Genomic DNA, 25,327 nt, shown 5'->3' on the forward strand with positions numbered 1-25,327 from the left:
TGAATTTTGGACAGGGGAAGAAGAATATTGTTTCAAATCCATAATGATTTAGGATGACTAAGTTACCAAATTCTGGAAGCTTTAAATTAGCCTATCAGTATAGTATTTTTCCAAAATTCTGAGTTTGAGGACCAGATTTTCAAAAACCCTTTATTATTGCAAATTTTAATTTAATAAAGAAAACTCGAAATAAATTGTACTTTTATTGTTTTGAATTTTAAGCTATCCATCCTTCAGCCTATCTTCAGCGACAAAAAACGATACTAACAAATTAAAAAAAAAAATTGTTAAACGAAAATTTAAACAAAAGAAACAATTTATAATTAAGAAAATACTTGATATTGGTTAAATTTTTTTTTAATTAATATAACTAAATTTACAAACAAAGCCTCATTTTTAAAATTATTGCAATAGTGAAAATACTTAATCAAGTTGCACCTGATTGTAATTTGTACAAATTGAAGTATATTCCTCGCATTTTTATTAGTTCTTGATGTGTACCCATTTCGCTAACTTTTCCAGCGTCTATTACAACAATTAAATCACTGTCAACAATAGTTGAAAGTCTGTGGGCAATGCTAATGCTTGTTCGACCCTCACTTGCAACTTCTAATGCATCTTGAACGACCTTTAAGAAAAAACATGGTTAAGTAAACAAGCAATTATTTGTTACTTAAGTGAGTGTTCATACCTTTTCACTTTCAGCATCTAAAGCGGAAGTGGCTTCGTCTAGTAAAAGAATCCTTGGATTTCGAATAAGTGCTCTGGCTATCGCAACTCGCTGCTTTTGTCCACCAGATAGTTGAGTACCTTTTTCACCCAAACGTGTTTCGTAACCCTAATTTAAAGATTTGTGTGTTTGTACTTAAAAATTGCTGTATCTACTATAGTACTATAAAAAAAATCTTAACAAAAAAAGCAATGACAAATCAAAAGGGTCCATACAAATCTGAATGAATGCTTTATGTTGCAAATTTTTTTTTGCAAAGAAGGCATTTCAGAGGAAATACTTAGCAATCGGTTTCAAACCAACTTTCACATAAGCTACATTGCTTCATCTCAAAGAAAGTCATACCAACCTAATTATTTTATGGACTCTTTTAAACTTGAAATAAAATGTTCGTATCAAGTTTCATGAGACTTACAATAATATTACATTTTAATAGTATAAAACTTACCAGTGGAAGAGTTGAAATAAAATTATGAATATTAGCTTTTTGGGCAGCTGAAATAATTTCAGTTTCCGAAACTACTCTCGAGTTATCACCATAGGCAATATTTTCGGCAATAGTCCTATCAAACAGCACTGGCTCCTGTGATACAATTCCAAGTTGACGACGCAAATTGCTCGTTGTCAGAGAGCGAACATCTTTTTGATCAATGGACAAAGAACCATCACTAACATCATAAAATCGTTGCAAAAGCTGAATGCAAGTTGATTTTCCGCAACCCGAAGGTCCAACCAGTGCAATTTTCTGACCTCTAAGTATTTCCAAATCTAATCCAGCTAATACGGTTATATCTTTTCGGCTAGGATAGCTAAATTTGACTTTATCATAAGTGACATTGCCTTCTGATGCCCAAGGTTTTTTGCTAGCATTTGGAGAATCAACTATTGCTGGTTTCCTGTTTAGTAATTTGAAAATATTTTCAGCTGCGGTTACGCCCTTTTGGAAATTTGGAGCGAATGCAAGTGCGTTGGCTATCGACATTGTTCCCATAATTAAAGCTTGTGAAACTCTGAATTAGAAAGATAATTTTTAGAAATTTGTTTTTATATAAATTCTGTTATAACTTACTTGAAGACATTTCCGTACGGCATACCATTGTTGACAATGCAATAACCACCATAATACATGGTAGCAGCATATGCGAAAAACATAATTGATCTAGCCAATCCATACACAAGGCCACGATAATGTGTATTCCGTTTAGCTTTCTACAAGTTCAAAAATATCTTATAGAAACCCATATTTAAACTCAAGAATATATGAACAACTCACATTACAAGCAGGAAGAAGAGTATCCATATATTGAACTTGGAACATATCTTCTCTTCCCAAGGATACAACGGTCCTAACGTTGGAAACTACTTCTACAGCAAGCTGTTGAAATAAAAATTGAATTAGACAAAGTACTATCAATCATAGTATTTTTAAGACACACCTTTGTGCAAGTTTCCATTGCTTTAGCAGTTCCCATACTTTCATCAGCCATAACTTTTCTTTGCAAGTATGTTGCTATCAAGATAAAAGGAGTAAATGCTAAACCTATTAGACCTAAACTCCATTCGTAGTACATAGCAAGACCAACACCTAGCAGAAGAGTAGCCAGGGATTGCAAAATAGTTCCAATTCTTTGTCCTGTGGCCTATTTAGATTAGTTATTTTAAAAATAGAAATTCGTTTGGAATGAATAATGTTTGAAGCTTACTCCTTGTACTGCTGATGCATCACCAGATAATCGAGCACATAAACTTCCGGTTCCGTTTGTTCTATCATCAAACCATCCTATTTCCTGTTTCAGCATGGTTTCAAATACCATTCCACGAAGTCTTTCTGTTAATAATTCTCCGGCTATTCCAAAAGTGAATATCTAGAAAAAAGTTTTGATTGATATGCAACATGTAATCGAGTATAATTTCAAAAATGTGTTTTAACTAATTTTATTAATTTGAAATATCAATTTATCTACTTTGCCTTTTTTTATATTTCACTCAGATTTTATCATTAATTCGTTATAACAAGAGACCAGTCATGGTCATCCTCATCCATCATTTTTATTGATTAATTTACCATTACTTTGCAGAAATTAAAACATTTATAAAAAACGCTGTAAAAAGGTTTTTTTAAGCTGCTAACGGGGTGTCCCACAGTCAGCACTCGAAAGGAAAACCATTGATTTCTGAAGGGATTTAAAATCGAAAAACTTAAGAGGTAATTTTATCGTTTTCATCCCGTTTTTTAATCATAAAAACCGTCATAACTCGAAAACCGGACGAAAATGAAAAAATTACCTCTTAAGTTTTTCGACTTAAAATGACCTCAGGAATCCATGGTTTTCATTTGGGGCGGTGACTGTGGGACACCCTGTATAAAGTGAGTATATACATTAGGGTGTCCGTTATTTCCGAAAGTGATGTTTTCGGGGGAGACACCCCCTAGATCGAAAGCTTAGGGCCTAAATAAGGGGAATTTAGCAAAAAAAAGTTTTTTGGAGGTCATTAACCCGTGCCTCTAGGGTCATACTTTCCCCATACAAATTTGTATGGCAAATTTTTAACTCATACATAAAATTTTTTTTTCTCTCGAGTTAAATCATATTTTTTTTAATGTTTGATAATTCTGGTTGGAAAACAGTTACTTTAAAAGATCACATTCAAAATTTCCCGTTAAAAATTTTTTTTATATTTTATTTCGGTTTTTGAAATTATTAGCTGTTTTCGTAGTTTTTGCTTTCACCTATCACACAATTTTAAATGCTGTTTTATTGGTGTTTAATTCTTTTCAAATATTGCATTCAAAAATTTGTGAATAAATCAAAAATTTCAATTTTTTGAATTTTTTTTTTGAAATTTTTGCCGTTTTTATAATAAATAAATATTATTAAACACTTTACCCTTTCTTGTTTGCAACTTTTTTTATGTAATTTTTTAGGTGAATCATTTTTAAACAAAATTCAATAAAAATATTGTAAACACATCTTTTGTAGTTCGAGAAAAATAAATTTAAACGTATAAAACCGGCAAAAATTTCAAAAAAAAATTTCAAAAATTGAAATTTTTGATTTATTCACAATATTTGAAAAGAATTAAAAAGCAACAAAACTGCATTTAAAATTGTGTGATAGGTAAAAGCAAAAACTACGAAAACAGCTAATAATTTCAAAATCCGAAATAAAATATAAAAAAAATTTTTAACGGGAAATTTTGAATGTGATCTTTTAAAGTAACTGTTTTCCAACCAGAATTATCAAACATTAAAAAAAAATATGATTTAACTCGAGAGAAAAAAAATTTTATGTATGAGTTAAAAATTTCCCATACAAATTTGTATGGGGAAAGTATGACTCTAGAGGCACGGGTTAATGACCTCCAAAAAACTTTTTTTTGCTAAATTCCCCTTATTTAGGCCCTAAGCTTTCGATCTAGGGGGTGTCTCCCCCGAAAACATCACTTTCGGAAAAAACGGACACCCTAATATACATACATACATACATTTAAAAAAAAACTTCTAAAATTTTATTTTTGGAGAGGAGCACAGGGATGTACAAAATTCTGGACAAGATGGATTATTTTTTTTTTCATGCTACTCGAAAAATGTATTTTCGTTTCTACCTAAAAGATTTTTGGAAGTGAAACGGATTTCAAAATATATCGGCTTAAGTGAGCACTTTTTTCAAAATAAAATAAAACGTCCATTTAGTTCAAGTTTCTTTTTCAGTTTTCTGACTCAATTTTAATGTTATCTCTTTAATATAAATTTTCGTTGCGTTAAAATTACGTTAAAAAAATTACTTTGAATAAAAAAGCAACATTTTTGAAAAGTATTTTTGTAAAACAAGCACTCAGATTTAGTTACTCAGGATAAAAAAATGAAGCCTAACATGTACATGGTTTCTAGAACACTTCATCAAAATCTTATGTTTTTCTAAACAAGATTTATACAAAATTGGATCCATCCGCATTCAACCCCGCGGTTTTAAAAAGGATTGCTTTTACAAAAATAATAATTTGTACTACATTTTTTAAAAACACAGAAATGATAATCACAAGAAAGCCAACCATTTTAAAAATCGAACTTGCAGTGTACCTATATGTATAGGTACATATACATATAAGAATAAATTGCACGACTGGGATCGCACGTACTTGCTCTTATGGTAAAAGTTACTCTAATGTTAAAGTGTTTCATTGAACAAAATAAGGGAAAATTTAAAATTTGATATTTTCATGGAATTTCGTTAGTGGTGCAAAAAAAATAAAATCTGTTTTTATAAATAATTAAATGCCGTTTTAAATGATCTTTTACAAAAAACTAAGTATGCCATTTTATTTCTAGTATAAAAAGGAATTTTTAGAAAAAAATTTTTTATATATAAAAATTTTCTAACATTTTTCAAAAAAAAAAAAAAAATAATATGCAATTTTGAATAAATAATTAATTTACACATAAAAACAAAATTTCAAAATTTTTCACCAACTCGTTTCCAAAAAATTGATTTTTCAAAAAAAAAATTTGAAATATTTTTTAAAAATCCAAAAATGTGTTTTTTGAAAAATTAAAATTTTTTTTTAAATAATGATTGTTTAAACGTTTCTGTATTAAAAATTTGGTAGAAATCTGTTTTGTCGTTTTTGAGAAATTCATAAATCCAAAAAACCGTTCTATGGCAGGTACCGTTATGACGGTACAAAAAATATTTTTTTTATTATCAAAAGAGGCTCTTATCTGTAACAGTAAGCAGAAAAATTTTAATCAAAATCGTTAGAGCCGTTTTTGAAATAAATCAACTTTTCTGTTTCCGTTATATGACAGGTACCGGTTAGTTTTGGTCCTAAAAAAAAACTTCAATTTCTCCTCTAGGGAATCACCCAAAACTGTTAACTACCAAGTTTGAAGAGAATCGCTTCAGTAGTTTAGGCTATAGCTCGAGACAGACAGACAGACAGACAGAATTGCCGGACCCACTTTTTTGGCATTCTCCATCATCGTAATGTCATGCAAAATTGTTATCTCGAGTTCGATTTTTTTTACGAATCCTAAACTTGCTCTATAGTACCTATATCGCAAGTAAAAAAGGATTTAAATCCAGCTCGTTTATCTTTACACAATAGATGTAAAACTCAAATGATCGGTTCAGATCAAGCACGAAAGATCAAATCGTTGGATTGCTTCATCAGTGATAAAAAATTTATATCAACAACTGTTTAAATTTTTCAATAGAAATAATGTTACGCATACGCCACAGTGACTTCTTCTTAAATAATAAGGCTAATATACTGAATGAAAGAATATACTAAAAAATAAGCACTCAAAACATCAAATATTGCAGAATATTTTCGGAAGGGTTCAAGTAGTCCGCTAAAAGTGAAGAACCATAAGATTTCAAAAAGTTCCCAAAATACTAATAGATCTGTTAAAAAAGTACTGGGAACTATAAACGATGGAGATCCGGCAAGAAGGTCATTTCATTTTTTTTATTTTACCGGAATAATTGGGCTATACAAATTGCCTAAACCCAACCCCTGGGAAGGGAAAGTGCTAGTCGCTTTACATTTTTTTTTTAACAACCAGGAACAAAAAAGAATATTTTTTTCCATTATCAAGTATATTATAGATCAATTTTTTATATAAATATTTAAAAAAAAACCTCTTACCTGCAAAAATGTTGCCACTCCAACTATAACTCCGCATATAACAAAATATAAACTGTATATATTTGTATTGTTTCTTATATATGTTGGATCATTTGAAGCAAGAATTTGTATAATTCCACCGAATAATATGGCAAATAAAGGCATAGCGCATCCCATAAATAGAGACGATATTGATCCAGCTAATATTTGAGGCCATTCTGTTTTATTAAGTTTCATAACAGCAACTAGGGAATATGAAGCATCGTTTTCTGTTATGCTTTGGAGTGCCTTTTTTAGAACAAAATTGAATGATTAGAACTAAAAGTTGAAAAATTTAAAATCGTTACTATTTACCTCTTCTTCTTTAACAATGGCTATTTCGGATTCGTCTTCATCTTCAGTAAAAATATCAACCTTACCAACAATGCCAGGACTAAGAGCTGTATAGAAACATTCGTTTATTATTTATTAAAAAGATTAAGATTAATTGAATTTTATTTCGAGATGAAATATCCTTTAGAAAGCCTATAAAAATAGTATACTTACCCAAACTTTCATCTCCTAGTTGAGTCGTTACCAAATTGAAATATTGTCCCTTAACTTCCATTAATTCTTTATGTGTTCCACTTTCTACAACTTGTCCTTTATCGATAACTATGATTTTATCTGCTCTGCGGATTGTCGACAATCGATGTGCAACTATTACTGTTGTTCTACCCTCACTTGCCTTTTCTAAGGCAGCTTGTACTTTTGCTTCACTCGCTGTATCTAAAGCAGAAGTGGCTTCATCCAAAAGTAAAATCTCTGGATTACGAACAAGAGCTCTTGCAATTGCAATTCGTTGTTTCTGCCCTCCAGATAGCTGAGCTCCTCTTTCACCAACTAAAGTTTCATATCCCTAAAATTATGGAAAAGTAAGAATAACCATGAGTTACGAAGCAATTTTAAAGAAGCCAAATAAAATTCTCACTTGAGGAAGTTTTTGGATAAATAAGTGGGCATTAGAAGCCTTAGAAGCTTCGACAATTTCAGCTCTAGTGGCATCTTCTTTGCCATATCGAATATTTTCATAAATAGTTGTACCAAATAGCACTGGTTCCTGACCTACAACACCAATCCTTTCACGCAAACTTTGGACATCATATTCTTTTAAGTTAACATTATTAATAAATATATTTCCACCATTTGGGTCGTAAAAGCGTTGTAAGAGTTGAATACAAGTTGATTTTCCACATCCAGAAGATCCGACCAATGCAACAGTTTCACCTTTTTTAATTTTAATATTCAATTTTCGTAAAATCTGAAAAATATAAGTAGATAAAAAGATATAGGGAAAAAATGAACTTCATAATTTCTGGATGATTTAAGAGTTAGGACAGAATTCATTACCTACCCATGTCCAGAGTTTTAAAATTTCATTATTTTTTTAATGCATTGGCTTTTCATTAAAATTTAAAAAATAATATTTAATGGAAGTGAAAAAAATTAGCATTGAAAAATTTTTTTGTTGCAACAGAAAAATATTTGCTTTAGAAAAAATGTATTGCAACTAAAAATATTTTGCATGTAAGAAAATCTTATTGCAACTGAAAAATATTTGCATTGAAAATTTTTATTGCAAATAAAAATAATTTGCATTAAAAAAATGTTGCAAACAAAAAATTTTCCGCATTAACAAAAATCAATGTACATTTTACATATTATGCATTTAATGTTTTTTTGTTAATATTCATCGAATATCTTACAATTTTGAATATTTGGCCATACATTGGGTTCAATATTATAGGCGTGTTTTTTCTAATACTCAGTAGCTACTCATTTTTCATTTTATTCGCAAAACAATAATAAAAATTACACAAGTAAGTATTTGTTTTTATTGTTTTTCGAATAAAATAAAATAAAATAAAATGCACGACTGGGTCACACGAACTTGCTCTTAGAGTTAAAGTTGCTTTAATTTTTAAGACTTTTTATACAGAAATTTGGAAAAAAAAAATAAAATTCATTTTTTTAAAAAATAAAATAAAATCTGAAATCGATTTGCCCTCCAAAACAAGTATGCAGTTTTGATTGATATGTTAAGATGCATTTTAAGAAACAAAATTTTCAAAATCGTTAGAGCCGTTTTTTAAAAAACATATTTTTTATTAATAATTTTTTGGAAAAAAAGTTATAAAATAAAATTGGTATGCCATTTTGTAGAAATCACTAATCAACGTCTAAAAACAAAATTTCAAAAAAATTATTCTTTTGGAAATTTGTTTTTTGGTTTGCTTCCTCACAAAAAGTTTCGTTGAAGTCAAATAAGCAGTTTCGGAGATAATCGGATTTGAATAAAACGGTTCTATGGCAGGTACCGTTAATAATGATTTTCCAAAAAAAAAATTCATTAGAAGATAGACCGTAGCTTAAAACTAACATTTGAATTTTTTAAACAAAATCGTTGCTGCCGTTTTTGAGATATTTCAATTTTACTAAAATCGGTATATCACAAGTACCGTTATTTTTGGTCCAAAAAAATTAATTCCAAAAACCCCTCTGGAGAGTCGCCAAATAACGCTACATACCCAGTTTGACATTAATCGTTCCATCCGTTTAGGCTGTAGCTCCTTATACAGACAGACAGACAGACAGACAGACTGACAGACTGACAGACTGACAGACTGACAGACTGACAGACTGACAGACTGACAGACTGACAGACTGACAGACTGACAGACTGACAGACAGACGGACTTCCGGGACCCACTTTTTTAGCATTCTCTACCATCGTAATGTCATGGAAAAATGTTATCTCAACTTTTTTTTTTGTACGAATGCATAACTTGATATATAGTACCTATATCGCAAGTAAAAATGAGTAGATAATGAGTTGTAGAAAAAACACGCCTATAATTGAAATATTTATTATGGTTAAATAACGAAAATTGTAAGAATTTTGTGTTTCAACAAAAAATTTAGTGCAGACACTTGGCATTGAGGTTTTTTTTAAAGCAGAAAATTTTATATATGCAATAACAATTTTTTAATGCAAAGTATTTTAATTTGCAATAAAAAATTTTACTTTCAATGCAAATATTTTTCAGTTGCAATAACATTTATCTTTTAATGCAAAATATTTTTAGTTGCAAAAAATACTTTTTTTTTAATGCAAATATTTTTTTCTGTTGCAATAATTTTTCCAGTTGCAATAAATATTTTTTTAATGCAAAATTTTTTATTTGCAATAAATATTTTGTTTTTAATTTCAAATGAATTTTTTTTAATTGATATTTTTACAACCCTTCTAATATCAAGATTTTAATCAATTTAACATTTCCTTTTGCGTGGGTTTTTACACTATAGATACTCGTTTAAAGAAAATCAAAGCGTTTCGTCAACTTGAACTTATGAATGCCAATGGAGAAAATACTGAAATAAATGCTGGAGCATAAACTCAAAGAAAAATTCTTCTAAGACTATGAATTCCAACCTTTAATCGATGAGCGATCGAAAATTTCTTAAAAATTATCTCCTTTGATTACTCAAAATAAAAATTATTTAGATTGTTCACAGTACACAAAATTATTATGTGTACTGTGGAGATTGTTTACTTACAAATTCTAAATAGATTTTTTTTTTTAACTCAGGACATTTATGCTTACCTTTATATCTGTTCTAGTAGGATACTGGAATTCAACATCTCTAAACTCTATTTCGTTAAGAGCACCCTTTGGTTTGATACCTCTTCGTTCAATAGGATTAATTTCAGGCTTCTTTTCAATAAGATGATAAATCTTTGCACAAGCACCCTTTGCTATTCCAAATGCTTCAATATAAGGCGCTGCCATGCCAATATTCATAGATCCCATCATTACAGAGAAAAATACCTTCAAATTAAAAGATTTTTGTTTAAATATTTTTTTTTTTTTAATTTAACTATCTTACAGTAATCATTGTTCCAGGTGTGTAATTTTCAAAGCCTGGAGTTTCAGCATTTGCTTTTATGACTAGTCCAACTCCATACCAAAAGGCCAAAGCATACGAAGAGTAAATAAAGAACCATAACAAACCAAAACCAATACCAGAGAAAAAGCCACGTTTAACATTTATTTTTCGAGCATCTACTATATTGGAACGATAAGCTGCTGCTTCTTTTGCTTCACCTTCAAATGCTTTGACGGTTCGAATTCCACTTAAAGCCTCTTCAGCAATATTACCACCTTTGGCATATACATTTAATTCTTTTTTTGATAGTTTAGCGGTAATCTTTAAAACAGAAAAAGGAATAAATTAAGGTTTAAATTGATTTTTAATTTGGTGTATAGTTACCATTCCAACAATTGATAAGGATATAAGAGTGACAGGAAGACTTGTTAGACATACTAAAGCTAACTGCCAGCCTTTAGCAAACGCTAGTGCTAGAGACGATATGAAAGCTATAACAAAGTTGATGAATATCACAATTTTTTCTCCCAATCCATCTTCCATTTTTGTCAAATCTCTGTAATTATATTATTTAATATTATTTATTGTCCCTGAAGGATCATTAAGGTGTGAAGAAAAGCTAGTTTGCGTGCTGAATTTCATGAGATAAAAAAATGTTATATTATAACTATTTCCTATTTTCGATGCAAAGTGAAAATGTGTGCTTCGTTTTTTTTTTTTTCAAAAAGATATAAATTTTCGTATGAATGTTAAGTTTGCAAATAGTTTGGCAGTTTTTATTTATTGTAAAAAATGAGCAGTTGCATCCTATGTATTTAAAACAACTTAGTATAAAAACTTGAGGCTATTATCTATAACCACCCCAATTTCTGATGCTTTGTAGAGTAGCTATATAACTTACTTCGGCAGAGGTGCAAAACTAAAAAAAGCCTATTTTTACTACTTTTATTTTTATGTTGTTTTATTAAGGGGTTATATCTAGTTGTAAGTGCGAAAAAAGATTCTTTTTTGTGGATTTTTTGTAAATTTAACATATTAAAAGAATTTGCTGTGTATTTAAAATAAAATGCACGACTGGGTCGCACGAACTTGCTCTTAGAGTTAAAGTTGCTTAAATTTTTAGGACTTTTTATATAGAAATTTGGAAAATGTAGACGGTACCTACTATATACAAAGGTAACAAAAAAAAAATAAAATAAAATTCGTTAAAAAAAAAAAAAATAAAATAAAATCTGAAATCGAATTGCCCCTCAAAACAAGTATGCAGTTTTGATTGATATATAAAGATGCATTTTTAGAAAACAAATTTTAAAAATCGTTAGAGCCGTTTTTTAAAAAGCTAATTTTTTGTAAATATTTTTTTGGAAAAAAAGTTTTAAAATAAAATTGGTATGCCATTTTGTAGAAATCACTAATTAACATCTAAAAACGAAATTTCAAAAAAATTCAATGTCCAGTTTTCGAAAATTTGATTTTTCGAAAAAAAATTTTCAAAAATCTCAACTTTTTGTGTAAAAATTTCAAGCCTATCACTCCAGCCGTTTCGGAGAAATTTTGCTCACGGACTTGGCGTTTAAACATTTTGGGAACCATGTAAACTTAGTTAAAAAGTCTTCACAAATACGTATTTTCTCGGAAACTAATTGCTGTATCAACGCGAATTTTTTTTAAGACAACATTCTTACATATATAATATATGTACATTAGGGTGTCCCTTATTTTTTCAACTTGTTTTTTTTTTTTGAACGCATACCCCCTAAATTTGTGCTCTTTGATGTTATGAACGTTACAAAAAAAAAAATTGCGTCATTTGAAGTTCATTTGATGGACGCAACTTTCAATCAAAGCTTACAGTTTCAATGCATATGGAAATTTCGTTTTTTATTTATTTTTTGCATAGATAGATCACATTTTTTGATTTTTATATGGAGTTTTTGTTTTTTTTAATTTGAACGCATACCCCCTAAATCTGTTCTTTGTAATTTTATGAATGACCGTTAAAAAAAAAAATGGCGTCATTCGAAGTTTAGTTAATGGACGCGACTTTCTACCAAAGCTTACAACTCCAATTCTTATGGAAGAAAGTGTTGTTTTTTTCATTGAAAGATCGCATTTTGTATTTTTTTAATTTGTTTAAATATGCCGTTGCAAAGAAGTGAACAAAAAAATGTTTCATTGGTTGGAAATATTCACCATCAAATTACAGGTGCTAAACTGCCTTCAAAACGTCAAGTGCTAAAAGTGTTGTTCTATAATATTCGCGAAGTTAATCTAACATTAAGTGAAAGTGCAAATCTCGTTATTCGTGAGTGCTTAATATTTTGGGAAAAAGTAAGAATACCAACAAGAACGGTTCCCAATTGCGTGAAAAAACTTGTAAAACTCTATGAGCTTTGTAAAGATCTTAAACCGAATACATTAATTTTTCATATAATTTTTTTTGTTTTGTTTTTGTGCATGAGTTACCTTAAGCAACAAACGAAAATGAGAGGGTAAGCGTTAAAAAAAAACAAAAACTCCATATAAAAATCAAAAAATGCGATCTATCTATGCAAAAAATAAATAAAAAACGAAATTTCCATATGCATTGAAACTGTAAGCTTTGATTGAAAGTCGCGTCCATCAAATGAACTTCAAATGACGCCATTTTTTTTGTAACGTTCATAACATCAAAGAGAACAAATTTAGGGGGTATGCGTTCAAAAAAAAACAAGTTGAAAAAATAAGGGACACCCTAATGTACATGTACATTCCAAATACGCAAACAAAATTATTTGATTTTTTTCAAAATTACAACTTCATATGTAGGTATAAACCCTTAAGCAGTCTTATGGGATTTTATTTATCGAATAAATATTTCAATCAAATTGTAATTATGGGTTGGTGGGGGTTACTGGTATGACCCATGTCATCTTTTTTCCTTTTCTAAAAAGCTACGGTTAAAATAATTTTAATAAGTTCTCTGAAATTTAAATTGACAATTTCCGAAATAAAAATGTAGGTCTATGTTAAACTTAACATGGTTTTAGTGCTGCATCATTAACCCATGACTAATTTAACTTTTTGGAAGTATCAGTATCGTGTGATTAATTGCTTAAAAATAGAAAAATATCAAAAAATGTTAAACATACACCACAGTCACCCTCTAATTGCTCTATAAACTGTGATACAAAATGTGATTAAAAAAGTTATAGCGCAATAAACAATGAAATCAAATCTTCGTTGTTACCCATTGTCAATTTTACATTATTTGCCTACATAATTTGTGCTTATGGTGGATAAAATGAACTATTATATCAACAATTTCATTTAGAGCCGATTTTTCAATCGTCTAATAAACAGTCAGTTAACTGTTCGACGAATAAAGTTATTAGGCTCATAAACAATCAGATAAAAACATTGAATTTTTCAATCAAGAATAATTTATTCTACAGAATAACAAAAAAAAATTGTCAAATTCAAAAATATTTAAAATTAAACGTCATTTTTATTCATGATTGTTTTTGTTTTCTTGTGTTCCACTGTATTTTTTTCAAAATTCTTTCAAAACAGCTTTGACAACTGACACAATATTTTTTTTGAGATTATTCCTTAGAATAATTTTTATTCGTCTCTGAAAGAAGCAGATAGTTTTATTCTTAGGAATAAGCTATATCTGCCTGTTGAAAAATTGATTTTTTCTCTATATCCTTAGGAATAAGTACTAACTGACTGTTTAACTGACTATTGAAAAATTGGCCCTTAATTTATTATAATTTAACCAAAAAAACTTACTCATTCATTCGGCTTGCTACCTCTCCACTCTGATGAAAGTCATACCATGACATATCTTGATGTAAAACAGCTTTGAAAAACTTTCCTCGAATTGTGTATATCTAGAAAGATTTTGGATTTATTAAAAAACAAAATTAACTTAAGTTATTTTTCAACCAACCTGAGATTGGGCTGCATAATTAAACAATGCAATAGATAGATAACTGCATATCAACATAACAGCACCAATATATGCATTCTGCAGAGCAAATGTTTTTACAGCATCAAGTAACTCGTCGGATTCAAGACTTCTGGTTTGTTCTTGGCTCGTTAAATATATACCGTATTTAACCATTGCCTGGAAAATATAGGGTAATTTTTATAGTTGTTATAATTATGTAATTGTTATTTTATTTAAATCGCTGAGCTTAAAAAAAATACACAGTTCAACAAAATTGAATATTTAACCAAATTCAACTTTAAAAAAAAAAAGTATTTGTTGAATTCATGATGCCAAGTTTCCCAGATACTGCAATATCAAATTGCATCTCTTACTTATAATAAAAATAAGTACAAATACCTACAAACTTATTGTTACAAATTTTATAAAAGAGATTGTTATTAGATTTACCTACTTTCTAAAAACATAAATAACTTACATCGGTTAAGTTACCAAATATTAAACTGTTGAGCGGAGTAGTTATTCCAGTTAAGATTGCACACACCATTCCCACAAAATACATTGATTTATCCGTGCAGCTCGAGTATTTATACTAAAAAAATTGTAAGGATTGAATGTGTAATGCAATTATTTTGATGTGTTTATCTCTCAATTTACCATACTAAGGAAAGGTACTTCAGGGGCTTCATCGCTCTTTTTAGCTTCAGCTTCTTCTTTAGTGTCCTTCTTTTCTTTTTTATCAGTAAAATCTGAAGAGCTGGTAAAGAAAAAAAAACTTTGGTAAGTAAAAATATACAATAAAAGGTTTAAAAAAGTGCAGAGCAGGGTTGTAAAAATAACATTTGAAAAAAATGCATTTGAAATTAGAAAAAAATATTCATTGCAAGAAAAAAAACAAATTTATAAGCTGAAAACCAGGAATCGCCACTGTTCTTTTATCTGTTTTTTTCTGAATCTGAATATCTTGAATATCTGACCAATAGAACTAAAAATATAATATTTTAAGCCAAAAACTTTAAGATTTTGTTCGAAAATTTTCATACGATTCAAACTAACTAAAAATTGAATAACAAAACTATCAAAATAAACTCGTTATAAAAACATAGGGTTCTATTGGTTGAGTATTGAAAATATAGGTCTTTAGACTCAGGGAAAATGACAGACCATCAAATTTTGCACTGGAACTATACACGTTAAAGTTATAACATTTAGACAATCCATATAAAGTGTTAAATGCAAAAATGCAGAGTTAATTACATCAAAACATAATAAATTCATTCCACGTCCACGTTCCATATACAAAGGACTCCGCACTATTTGTATGGAAAAGTGGTTTCAGTCAAATGCTCCAATTTTTTGCACAGTGCTTACTTTTACTTACACATCCCGAACAAAAGTCTCATAGGTCACAACAAAATGTCAAAATCGTATGACCAGACTTTGAGTTTTCGGTCAGTAAAAGTGTACCCCTTGCCCGTCGTACACTTATCTTGGAATACCTTTACTCATGTTAATGATAATTTCTCTGTTAATACTGACTGAAAACTCAAAATCTGGTCATACGATTTTGTTGTGACCTGCGGGACTTTTGTTCGGGATGTCAAAAGTAAGCACTGTGCAAAAAATTGGAGCATTTGACTGAAACCACTTTTTTTATACAAATAGTGCAGGGTCCTTTGCCCATTCTCCTTTGAGCAAATTTTCAAACAACGTTAAAAACGTATATTAAAAAAATAAAGGTACATTTTGCAGGAGAGACAAAAAACAAATTGTTTAAGCAATGAAGGCCACTAGTTCTGAAATTATCGATTATTTAGGCTAACAAGGTGCATCTTTATCTAAAAATCGACTTTTCTGGGCAAGGAGGTTTTTCTGCTATTTTCGGCCTATTTTCGCTTCCATCTCAGAGGGAAGGGGGAGCAGTAGAAGAATGCTGCGTCTAAGGTGGCTAGTGGAAGGACCTCAATCAATTCTAGGTAGTTGGTAAAGATAGAGCTTGCTGAAGAAACTTGTTGGTTGAGGCTTAAATCCACAATGGATGTTAGCATAAATAAGCAATGTTATATTCCGCTTTTTAAAACACACTTTTTTTTAAAGTTACTAACTTCCTAACTTGGTAACTAAAACTATAAAAGAATTTCTTTTTGATTGCTAGTTACATTTAAATACGCAGAATTTTAATAAACTTTTTGACGAAAATTGTTAAAAAAATCTTAATTGTATTATACCAAAGCTATTATAATGCTTATCATAAAAAAAAATAATTTGAATGGTCTACATCTTGAAATCAGGATTGCTTCGATAACATTTTTATTTTTTTGCAAAAAAAAAAAAAACAAAATACGATAATAACTGTCGCCACGTTCTTATCTAAGGCATTTTTATGCATAATTCTTATATTCACAAACAAAATAGTATACCACCATAAACCAAAAATTTGACAATCGTCCAGAAAAAAAGCTTAAAAAATTGTATGTTTTTGTTTAAACGCCATAACCACCTGAATCGGAATGGGTCGAAAAATCATAGTTGGATACTGATCTTTACGAAAATTATCTAGGTTTGATTAAAATGTCTCAGATAAAAATCAATCATTTTATTATTGTGTGACTATGTTATTATTTAAAATATGTTATTATTATGTACCTATAGATATTTATGAGTGGTATTTCCCTTACTTTATGTATCGAATTGATCTTCAAGACTTTTAAAATTGCGATAAGATATTTTTAAAGCATTGTATAAAATTATCTTTTATAATGATTAATTATTGGCTTAGAAAATAGTGATTCATTTAAGGAAACTTTAATTAAACTTCCCGCATGAATGAATTTTGCGATTTTACTTTGCATAAAAGATTTTCATTAAATAACAATTTGCGCCTTATTGAACTTAATAGCTGAATTTAAATGTTGAACCTCGTGTGTAAAATTAAAAGTCCGCCATATTAAACTTTTTTAAACATGATGAGTACCTGTTCAAGGCAAAAGCCTTTGAATATAATTTATCAAAATAGATAACTTCCTGATAAAGTTAGGAAGGTATTTATTTTTTACTATATTTGCAATTTTTGCAAGTCACAACTTTTTATCCTCAATTGATTAGATACTGATAAGAGTAATAAATTATTCACATACATATAATGCAGATACGAGCTTGTGTATACGTAATTAATTTACCGATCAGTCAATTTTTTACAAATTCATTATCAAATCCAGACATACATAAATAAATTCTGTTTATCACTTTTTGAACATGAAACAGAAAAACATAAATAAAAATGTAATCATCAAATTTAATGAAAATAAATACATAATATACCAAAACAAGTTCACCTTTTTCCGAAATTTAATTTGCATGGTCTCCTTGTTAGGATACTATCTCTGGATATTTGATGTTGTTATTACTTTTTGAAACTCAATTTCTTATCTTTAGAAAGTATTAATTAAATGATATAAGGTTTAATTAAAACATAATGCAGGACTGGGTAGCAGGGACTTGCTGTTGTAGTTCAAAGTATCTTAATACAACTATAAGTTAACCATTCAAAATATAAAATTTTAACTGGGTTAATTTACATACCCATTTATTTTAAAAGAACTGTTCTAATATAAATTTTAAACAAAATTGGTTTAGCCATTTAAAAGATAGGTATAGCGGATTTCTGAATGGTTTTTTTCCGAAATGACCTCAAATTTTGAATGTTGCTTGTTTCTATAAGCCATTAAACACATGTTTTGAGTCTCTCCAATCAACTTGCATATGACTCTTCCAAAACCTATCAAGCTTCTTGGGTGGGCCAAATGGGCTTCTCTATGGTCGTATACAAACAATATTTCTAAAATCGAAACAGCTTCGTTAGACCTTTGTGGAAGTAAAATTGATAGTTGCGTATTTCTTGAGAATAACTAAAAACGCTGCCCTGTAAGAAAAACTTACGGTACCTACTGAGGAGAAAAGAAAACGACAGAAAAACAACGTAAGATCAATTAAAACCACATTGATTAAAGTGTTACTTGAATTTAGATTTTTAGTGGTTTCCTTCTTTAAAGCAAAGAAGTACATTTTAGAAACACCCACGTTTCAACTTTAATTTGCTTTTTTCCTTAGTGTAGATACCTACCAAATTTAATCAAAATCGTTTTCAATTAAATTTAAATAACTCGAAACCGATTTATGGAAGGTATAAGTTCTAAGAAAGATATTAAAAAGATAAGTTCTAGGAAAGATATTAAAAAAAACAACCTTGAAAATTACGAAAAAATGATCTGTACCAAAATTCAACACAGTTTAGGATGCACTAACAGATAAACGCACAGACGAACAGACGCACCGGCACACAGATCGACTCGGACGTCGCGGTTGTAGTGACGGAAACCACTTTTTGTTTAAAACCTCGGAATTTTTTTTTTTATACGAAACCAATACTTGCCCTACAGAGCAAGTAAAAAATCACTTTTATTGGCGCGGCGTTTATCTAATAACTAGTCTGAGTTCATCATTAAAATGTTAACATGTTGTTAATATAAATGTATAGCATTGTTGCAATATGAAGTAACTAATACGTAATATTCTTATCATAATAACCCCTAGCGAGGTTTCCGTCGAAACGGAAAATTCTCCAATTTTATACGAGATGTGCTTCCGACACAGTTAAAAACTTTTCGATTCGTCTGAAATCGGACAAATTTCCGGATTCCTCGCTAGGGCCGAATATGTGGAAACATTACACGAACTATGATTCCTCCAGTCATAAAGAAATAGTTAACGAAATTAAAGTATCTCATTGGATCACAGGACACTATAGGACATAGTTTACTTACAATTTCGATTTATCCTTGCCTTTTGAATTTTGGTTTGTATCTTCCAGTATTATATTGGTGTTATAGAAGGACAAATCGTCCTTCTTATTTTCAGTCGAACCCATGCGAACAGGTGTATTGTTTTTTCGTTGTTAACACGAACCAGGAACAAGTCGAACTAACGGTATTCGGAAGGTGTAGAGTACTATTGTAAATAAATAAATTTATCAATAAGCCATATCTTATAATGATTTCTTATCAGTTAATTCCATTCTGAATACCATGACCATAAGTTTGCGTATGCCTTAAAGCTACTAGTTTGCAAAAGCTCTTTAGATCATAAAAAAAAGAGTAACTAACCAGTACAAATATATTAGAGAATTTTTATTTGGTAAAAGCTTTGATTAAAACGGCTTCACATAGAGACCACAATCATCAATGGGCTTAAATTAAATGACAACTCTTTATTTTTTTACTGCGAAAGAAAGTAATTTTAAAGTGTCATGTATGTTGAATTTGTTCATTAAGTTTTTTTTTTTTTAATTGTCTAATGACATAATCTGCATAAAGAGTTGTGAAATAAATTAAACCACTAATCTTTAAAAATTAAAAAAAAAAAAACACAAAATTTAAAATGTTTTGCATTTATTTTAATAATTTATTTTTACTGATATGTAATAATTCTTTCAAATTAGGTGACTTTTCTTATATTTAAAATACATTTTTTTTTATTGTAGGCTGTTTTATTTAATTGTTAACAATTAAATAAAACTGACTTTAAGCCTACAATAACAAAATTTATTTTAGATATGTAATAATTATTATTAATCATTCTTTTCTTCGGTTGATTTAAGAAAAGATGTTTATACTTTAACCAATCTAGTTTTCCATCAGATTTGTTTCTCATAATTAATGTCGTTTTCGATTGGTTTCACTCAAGAATTGACACATTCTAAAATCGAATGGAACAGGTCAAATCGCTTCCACTCAATTCTATTTTTATTTTATTTCTGTGAAATTTCAAATGTCAAATATTTTTAATTTTATTATTTTTTTTTTCTTGCAAATGAAAATCATGGCGTTAGAGTTGGAAAATTATAAACTAATGTTCGAAAAAAGTGGTCATTTATCCATTATTAATGAATTTTTGATTTATAAAATTAATTTAAATTTCAGAAAACAATAAATTGTTGAATCAAAAACAAAAAACATTGATTGAGTGTTTTATTTTTGACATGTGAGTGAATTCCGATTTGAATTCTGATTTGAAATCGAGAAGAGAATTTCTCTTCTCAGAAGCGTTCTAGCTGTCAAATTCGAGCGAATAAAACACTATCAGAAGGCTTCTGAATGATTCCGGACGCTTCCGGAGAGCCAATCGAAAACGACATAAATTATTAATATCCTTATATTTTTTGTTTGTCAAATAATTTTGGAAGTATCTTAGGTATCGGCTTCAACACCCTCACGTTTCCTTCACACGTTTGTCAAGAGAAACACCAAAGCTGTTTTTTCTTTCACTTCTTAAATTAACATAGAATCTTTTAATAAATAAACAAATACATACATATCTTATTATTATTTATTCTATGAAAAAAAAATTGAACTTTGTCTATCGATGTGCTTATCAATCTCGCGAAAGATTCAAAACAAATATATCGATATCTACGATATAGACCAAATTTCCTGATGAATCAGCGTTTAGTAGGTATATATTGCCTATTCTCTTAGTACCAATTACTTTAATGAAAAATATTATTAAAAGCTTGTTTTCATCACTACAGCCAATGTGAGATAATTTCGCAAGTAGGTCAGTTCAAATTTTAAATTAATTTTTTTTTTTTCTATACGATTTCAAATTTGAAATGACATAATTTGTGAAAGTACGCAGTTTTGTTGCAATACGCATCTAAATATCGATTTCAAAACTCTGGCAACTCTAATTTTGTGCTTTATACCAGAGATGCCGCGAATAGTGATTTGGCCGAATACCGAATACATATTCGGCCACGTTCTTCGTCAGAACACCTATTTTTTGGCACCCGAACATTCGGTCAATCTATCTTACTTTCTTACTACGAGATTTTGTTCGTGTTATGAAATGCAGAGCTGAGAGCTAAGACTGCTTTTGCGATAGCTGCTTTCAATCACTGCTGTTCCACTGAGCAGAGAACAGTTGCGATTGCTCTTCAATACCACTCCTCACTGCTCAGTCTCGAGTCTCCAGTGTCCAGTCTAACAAAAATGCAAACCAATCCAATTTGCTTAGTTTTTTTTTTCCTTATATAATGATGAACATGACGCGCTCAAGTTAAGTGGGAAAACATTAGAAATGTTCTATGCTCTTAAAAAATTTCACTCTTTTTTCAGAAAATGTTATCAACTCTATAATGTCGTTTTCCAAAATTCAAGGAGTGACACTCCTAGCTAGCTATATAATCACTCCAAAAGGAGTGATTTCAAATTCCAAAATTGAAAAAGGAGTTAATTTTTGGAGTGAATTCTTCACTCTTAAAATTTTGAAGGAGTGACGAAGTGATTACCAATACTTCTACATTTGACTTCATGGACTGCTTGTCAAATTGTTGGGTGGTTGTTTTAACTTTTTTTTGTGAAGGAAATTATATTTATTTACAAAAAAAATTCAATAAAGTATTGTAAAAAATGACTAAAAGTGAATTTAAAAGATTGTGTTATTATTTTATTCATTATTTCGTATTACAAACACATGCAAAGCAAACGTCAAATCACTCCACTTGTCAAATTCTTCGTGAACAAATTCCAAAATTGCACGAAAAAGGAGTGATTCACTCCCATAATTTTGGAAAACGACATAATATTTCACTGCTTTTTTGTGAACATTCTGTTCTTTATATATAGCATTAAAAAAGAGATCCATTGTGATCTTTGTGATAAAAGCATGAAATTTATTTTATTGGTAGTAGTCAATATAAGAGTTATTTTGAGACATTGGTCCCACCTTGTATTCCATCCGGGAGGCGGAGGGTACATACAAGAGATTTTCTGTGTTGCACCCGCATTGTTGCATATATTAGTATAGCTAATGAAACATTTTTATTAATTTAATACATGATTTCGAGGTAATTTTTAAAGCCCGATCGAATAAAATCAATACCAAAGATAGCCATTCTTTGATTTTAATTATGTTTCTATGAAGTAGGCTACTGTTTTCTTCCAATTTTTTTTGGCAGAAAAAATAAAAAATGAATTACACGACACATTTTTTTGTGACCATTTCAATATTTTAAGCGCCATTTACCATTGTATCAAGCGCCAATGTCTTGACCGCGAAAATGTATTAAGCGACAAAAACTTCTTATCTGGTTAAAATTTCGTTTTTGCAATGATGTCAAGTTTTGTATTCTGAAAAGCCCTTTCGAAATCTGTTCCTTCCAATAAAATACACGAATAAATAAAAAAAATGAGACGTTTTTTTCGTTTCCTGAACAATTTTAAAAATGTTGCTTAATACATTCTTACGGGAAGGTATCGATATTATTCACAGCTTTGACTCAGTGAGCTTATATGCGGCTTATATATATAGAAGCATTTAAATGGGGGTTAAAATTCAACTTAAATCTTAAACTAATTTTTTTTCTCTAGAAATTCTAAAACAGACGGAAATAACGCTTTGCTGTCAAAAGTTAGAGGTTTTCCAAAGCCAGTTTCATGTGGTAAGGGACGGAAATCTTTCGATTCACGTGCATCGAATAGCAGAATAGGGCTGATAAACATAGAATTTTCTAAATAAGAAAACTCATTTAAATAAAGCTTAATCAAATTTTAATCAGTTATGTCGGGCATTTCTTGCTTTATATAAAGTGGAAATTTAAGGGAAGATGAAGTAAAGGACAAAATTAAAGGGAATATTCATTGAAGTTAGTAAGAGGAGAAACGGAAGTTGCCATGCATGATTACAGATTCAGCTGAAGTTGTTGTTGAAATAGGGGCGAAGAAAAAAGTGATTCCTGGAGTGAAAGCGTTTTATGGAAAATTGAAAAAGTATCAGATCTTAATGCAGCCAATTGGTAGATATCACCATTCCTGAAACCTGAAAGCTACTCCTCCGATCAGTCGACGTGGACGACCTTTGAGTACAACGGTTTCTGAGTGGATTTATTTCATATCCCACTACATGAAGGAGAACGTGGATATAAAGGGTATATTAGGAAATTATTCAGGATATGATCTTATGACTGACTGGCATTTGGTTGAAAAGTATAAAGAAGATATCATTGTAATATAAGCGGCAACAATCAGTACAAACAGATAATATTTTGCTTCCGAAACACAGGCCATATAATACTGACTAGCAGTTGGTATGAGATCAAGAAATCTAATTTGCTTGGTGAACCTCATAGATTGGTAAAGGCAGCTGCGGAGATAGTTCCTGATCTGTTTTTGATGATGTGATTGATGATGATATTCCCAAATTCTTGCAGCTGCTGTTAAACACTATTATAGCTTCAACGAAAAACCTAAAGAAAAAGATATTAGGGGAACAAAAATTCAAGCCATAGAACATTCACTGATAGCAGAAACCAGACGAAGATTCTACATTTTGAAGTTGCTACTCTCCAGCAGCCTGCCAAAATTTTTTTGACTAAGTCTTACATAAATATATGGATACATTTGATGGTCATGACGCATTTCATGCTATTAAAGGTGTTCCATATTTTACACCCAAGAGTTTTTTCACACCAAGAAAACCGATTGATAGACCCAACTAACAATTTTACTTCCACAAGGGTCTAACGAAGCTGTTTCGATTTTAGAAATATTGCTTGTATACGACCATAGAGAAGCCCTTTTGGCCCACCCGAGAAGCTTGATAGGCTTTAGAAGAGTCATATGCAAGTTGATTAGAGAGACTCAAAACATGTGTTTAATGCCTTATAGAAACAAGCAACATTCAAGATTTAAAAATCTGTATTACTGCTACAGGCTTTTAATTTTATTTAGAAGCTCGGAGCAGACTTGTGGAAGCATTGTGAAAGTCTAAACGAGGTATATCCCAAATAGAATAAAGAAAAAAAAATATTTTTTTTTCATTTTTTTTTTTTTTTTTTGTGAACCAATTTAGATTTTATTTTTTCATTTTCTTCTTTGTTTTCCCCATTCAGACAAGTTTTGCTTCTGAAATTAAATTTCCAAACACAATTATATTAAGAAAAAAACTTCTACTTACTTGACGCATTTTGCTGGATTTGAACCTCGTACATCCTGATTGAAAGTCCGGTACCTTAACCATCGAGCTACTCAGGTATATAATAAAAGAGTTTCAAAATTGGACTAGTTGAAACCAGAACTTTCTAAGGGCTTCGACTTAATTCCTGATGAGTTTCACTATCTTAAAGAATATGGTGACCATTTGTGTTTTTTTTTTTCAAAGTTATTATTTTTGGTTAGGTATTTTCTGATTTTTTTTTTATCTTGTAAAAAATTATTTAATAAAGACTTTATAATATTATATTCTGATTGTCAAATCTTATCATTATTGAGAAGATGAAAGAGAATAACTTTTTACTCAAGAACAATTTTTCTCTAGCAGAAAAAAATATCTGAAAAATTCGGTTTTTTTAGACTTTAGAGGTTTCACCCGGATGCCGTCAACTTGCATTTTTCCGAAGCAGAAAAAAATTTTTAATTTTTTTGGGCTTTTGGCTTTTTCTTAAAAATAAGAGAATTAACTTTGTTTTGAACTTAGATAAAAAATCTAAAATGTCCATCACTATTTTATATTTAAATAAGTGGAGAAGATTAAAATCTTGTTTTCCTTTCTTCTCTACTTACTCGAATATGAACTCCAAATTGGTCAGTAAACCATTTTTAATATCACTATTTTAAACCAATTACCGATATGAAAAGATTCACTTTTTTATTTATTTCTTTATAACAATGAATAAAAAAACCAAAAATGGTCACCATAATGGCACTTATCCAAATATTTCTTATTCTCATGAGTTTGCCTGACAGTTTAAAAAATTTAGCTTGTACTCACTTTCACAGGGCTTCTAGAAATAAAATTAGTTCGCTTAGGCAAACTTATAAAATTAAATGCTTTTTACAATGTTTTGCTTGTACTTAAAGGATCTCTACAAATATAAATAAATGTCCCCTAACTTCGCTAAGGCAAACATATAAAACTAAAAGCTTTTCGCGCATGCGCCTGAAATTGAACTTCTTTTTTCTCATACAGAGATACAAAATAATAGAGATGAGCAAAAAATCACGACCTGTGATTTTTAACCTGTGATTGACAAATCACAATCACTACCTGTGAAC

General features: G+C 29.8%; 1 protein-coding gene across 1 annotated transcript; it reads right to left on the reverse strand.

Moving 5' to 3' along the window:
* Positions 1-341: 341 nt before the first annotated feature.
* Positions 342-19,234, reverse strand: LOC129906256 (ATP-dependent translocase ABCB1). The gene is made up of 19 exons (XM_055981924.1): positions 19,043-19,234; positions 14,877-14,976; positions 14,698-14,811; positions 14,220-14,396; positions 14,060-14,160; positions 10,670-10,841; positions 10,286-10,606; positions 10,003-10,227; positions 7,329-7,658; positions 6,905-7,256; positions 6,713-6,798; positions 6,380-6,646; positions 2,434-2,595; positions 2,167-2,370; positions 2,004-2,105; positions 1,800-1,939; positions 1,179-1,740; positions 692-838; positions 342-628 (listed from the first exon to the last, which is right to left on the reverse strand). Exons 1-19 carry the CDS (start codon positions 19,144-19,146, stop codon positions 428-430), a joined length of 3,867 nt encoding a protein of 1,288 aa, XP_055837899.1. The 5' UTR covers positions 19,147-19,234; the 3' UTR covers positions 342-427.
* Between the last annotated feature and the right edge of the window lie 6,093 nt (positions 19,235-25,327).

This window comes from Episyrphus balteatus, chromosome 1 (assembly GCF_945859705.1).
Source record: "Episyrphus balteatus chromosome 1, idEpiBalt1.1, whole genome shotgun sequence".
NCBI classification, from domain to species: domain Eukaryota; kingdom Metazoa; phylum Arthropoda; class Insecta; order Diptera; family Syrphidae; genus Episyrphus; species Episyrphus balteatus.

Excerpts from the sequence above, each read along its gene's own strand:
- LOC129906256 (XM_055981924.1), bottom strand. The coding sequence starts at position 19,146 with ATGGGTTCGACTGAAAATAAGAAGGACGATTTGTCCTTCTATAACACC. Across the intron at positions 2,371-2,433 it reads ATGCATCAGCAGTACAAGGA|GCCACAGGACAAAGAATTGG; the intron begins GTAAGCTTCAAA and ends TAATCTAAATAG. Across the intron at positions 629-691 it reads TAGATGCTGAAAGTGAAAAG|GTCGTTCAAGATGCATTAGA; the intron begins GTATGAACACTC and ends TTTTTCTTAAAG.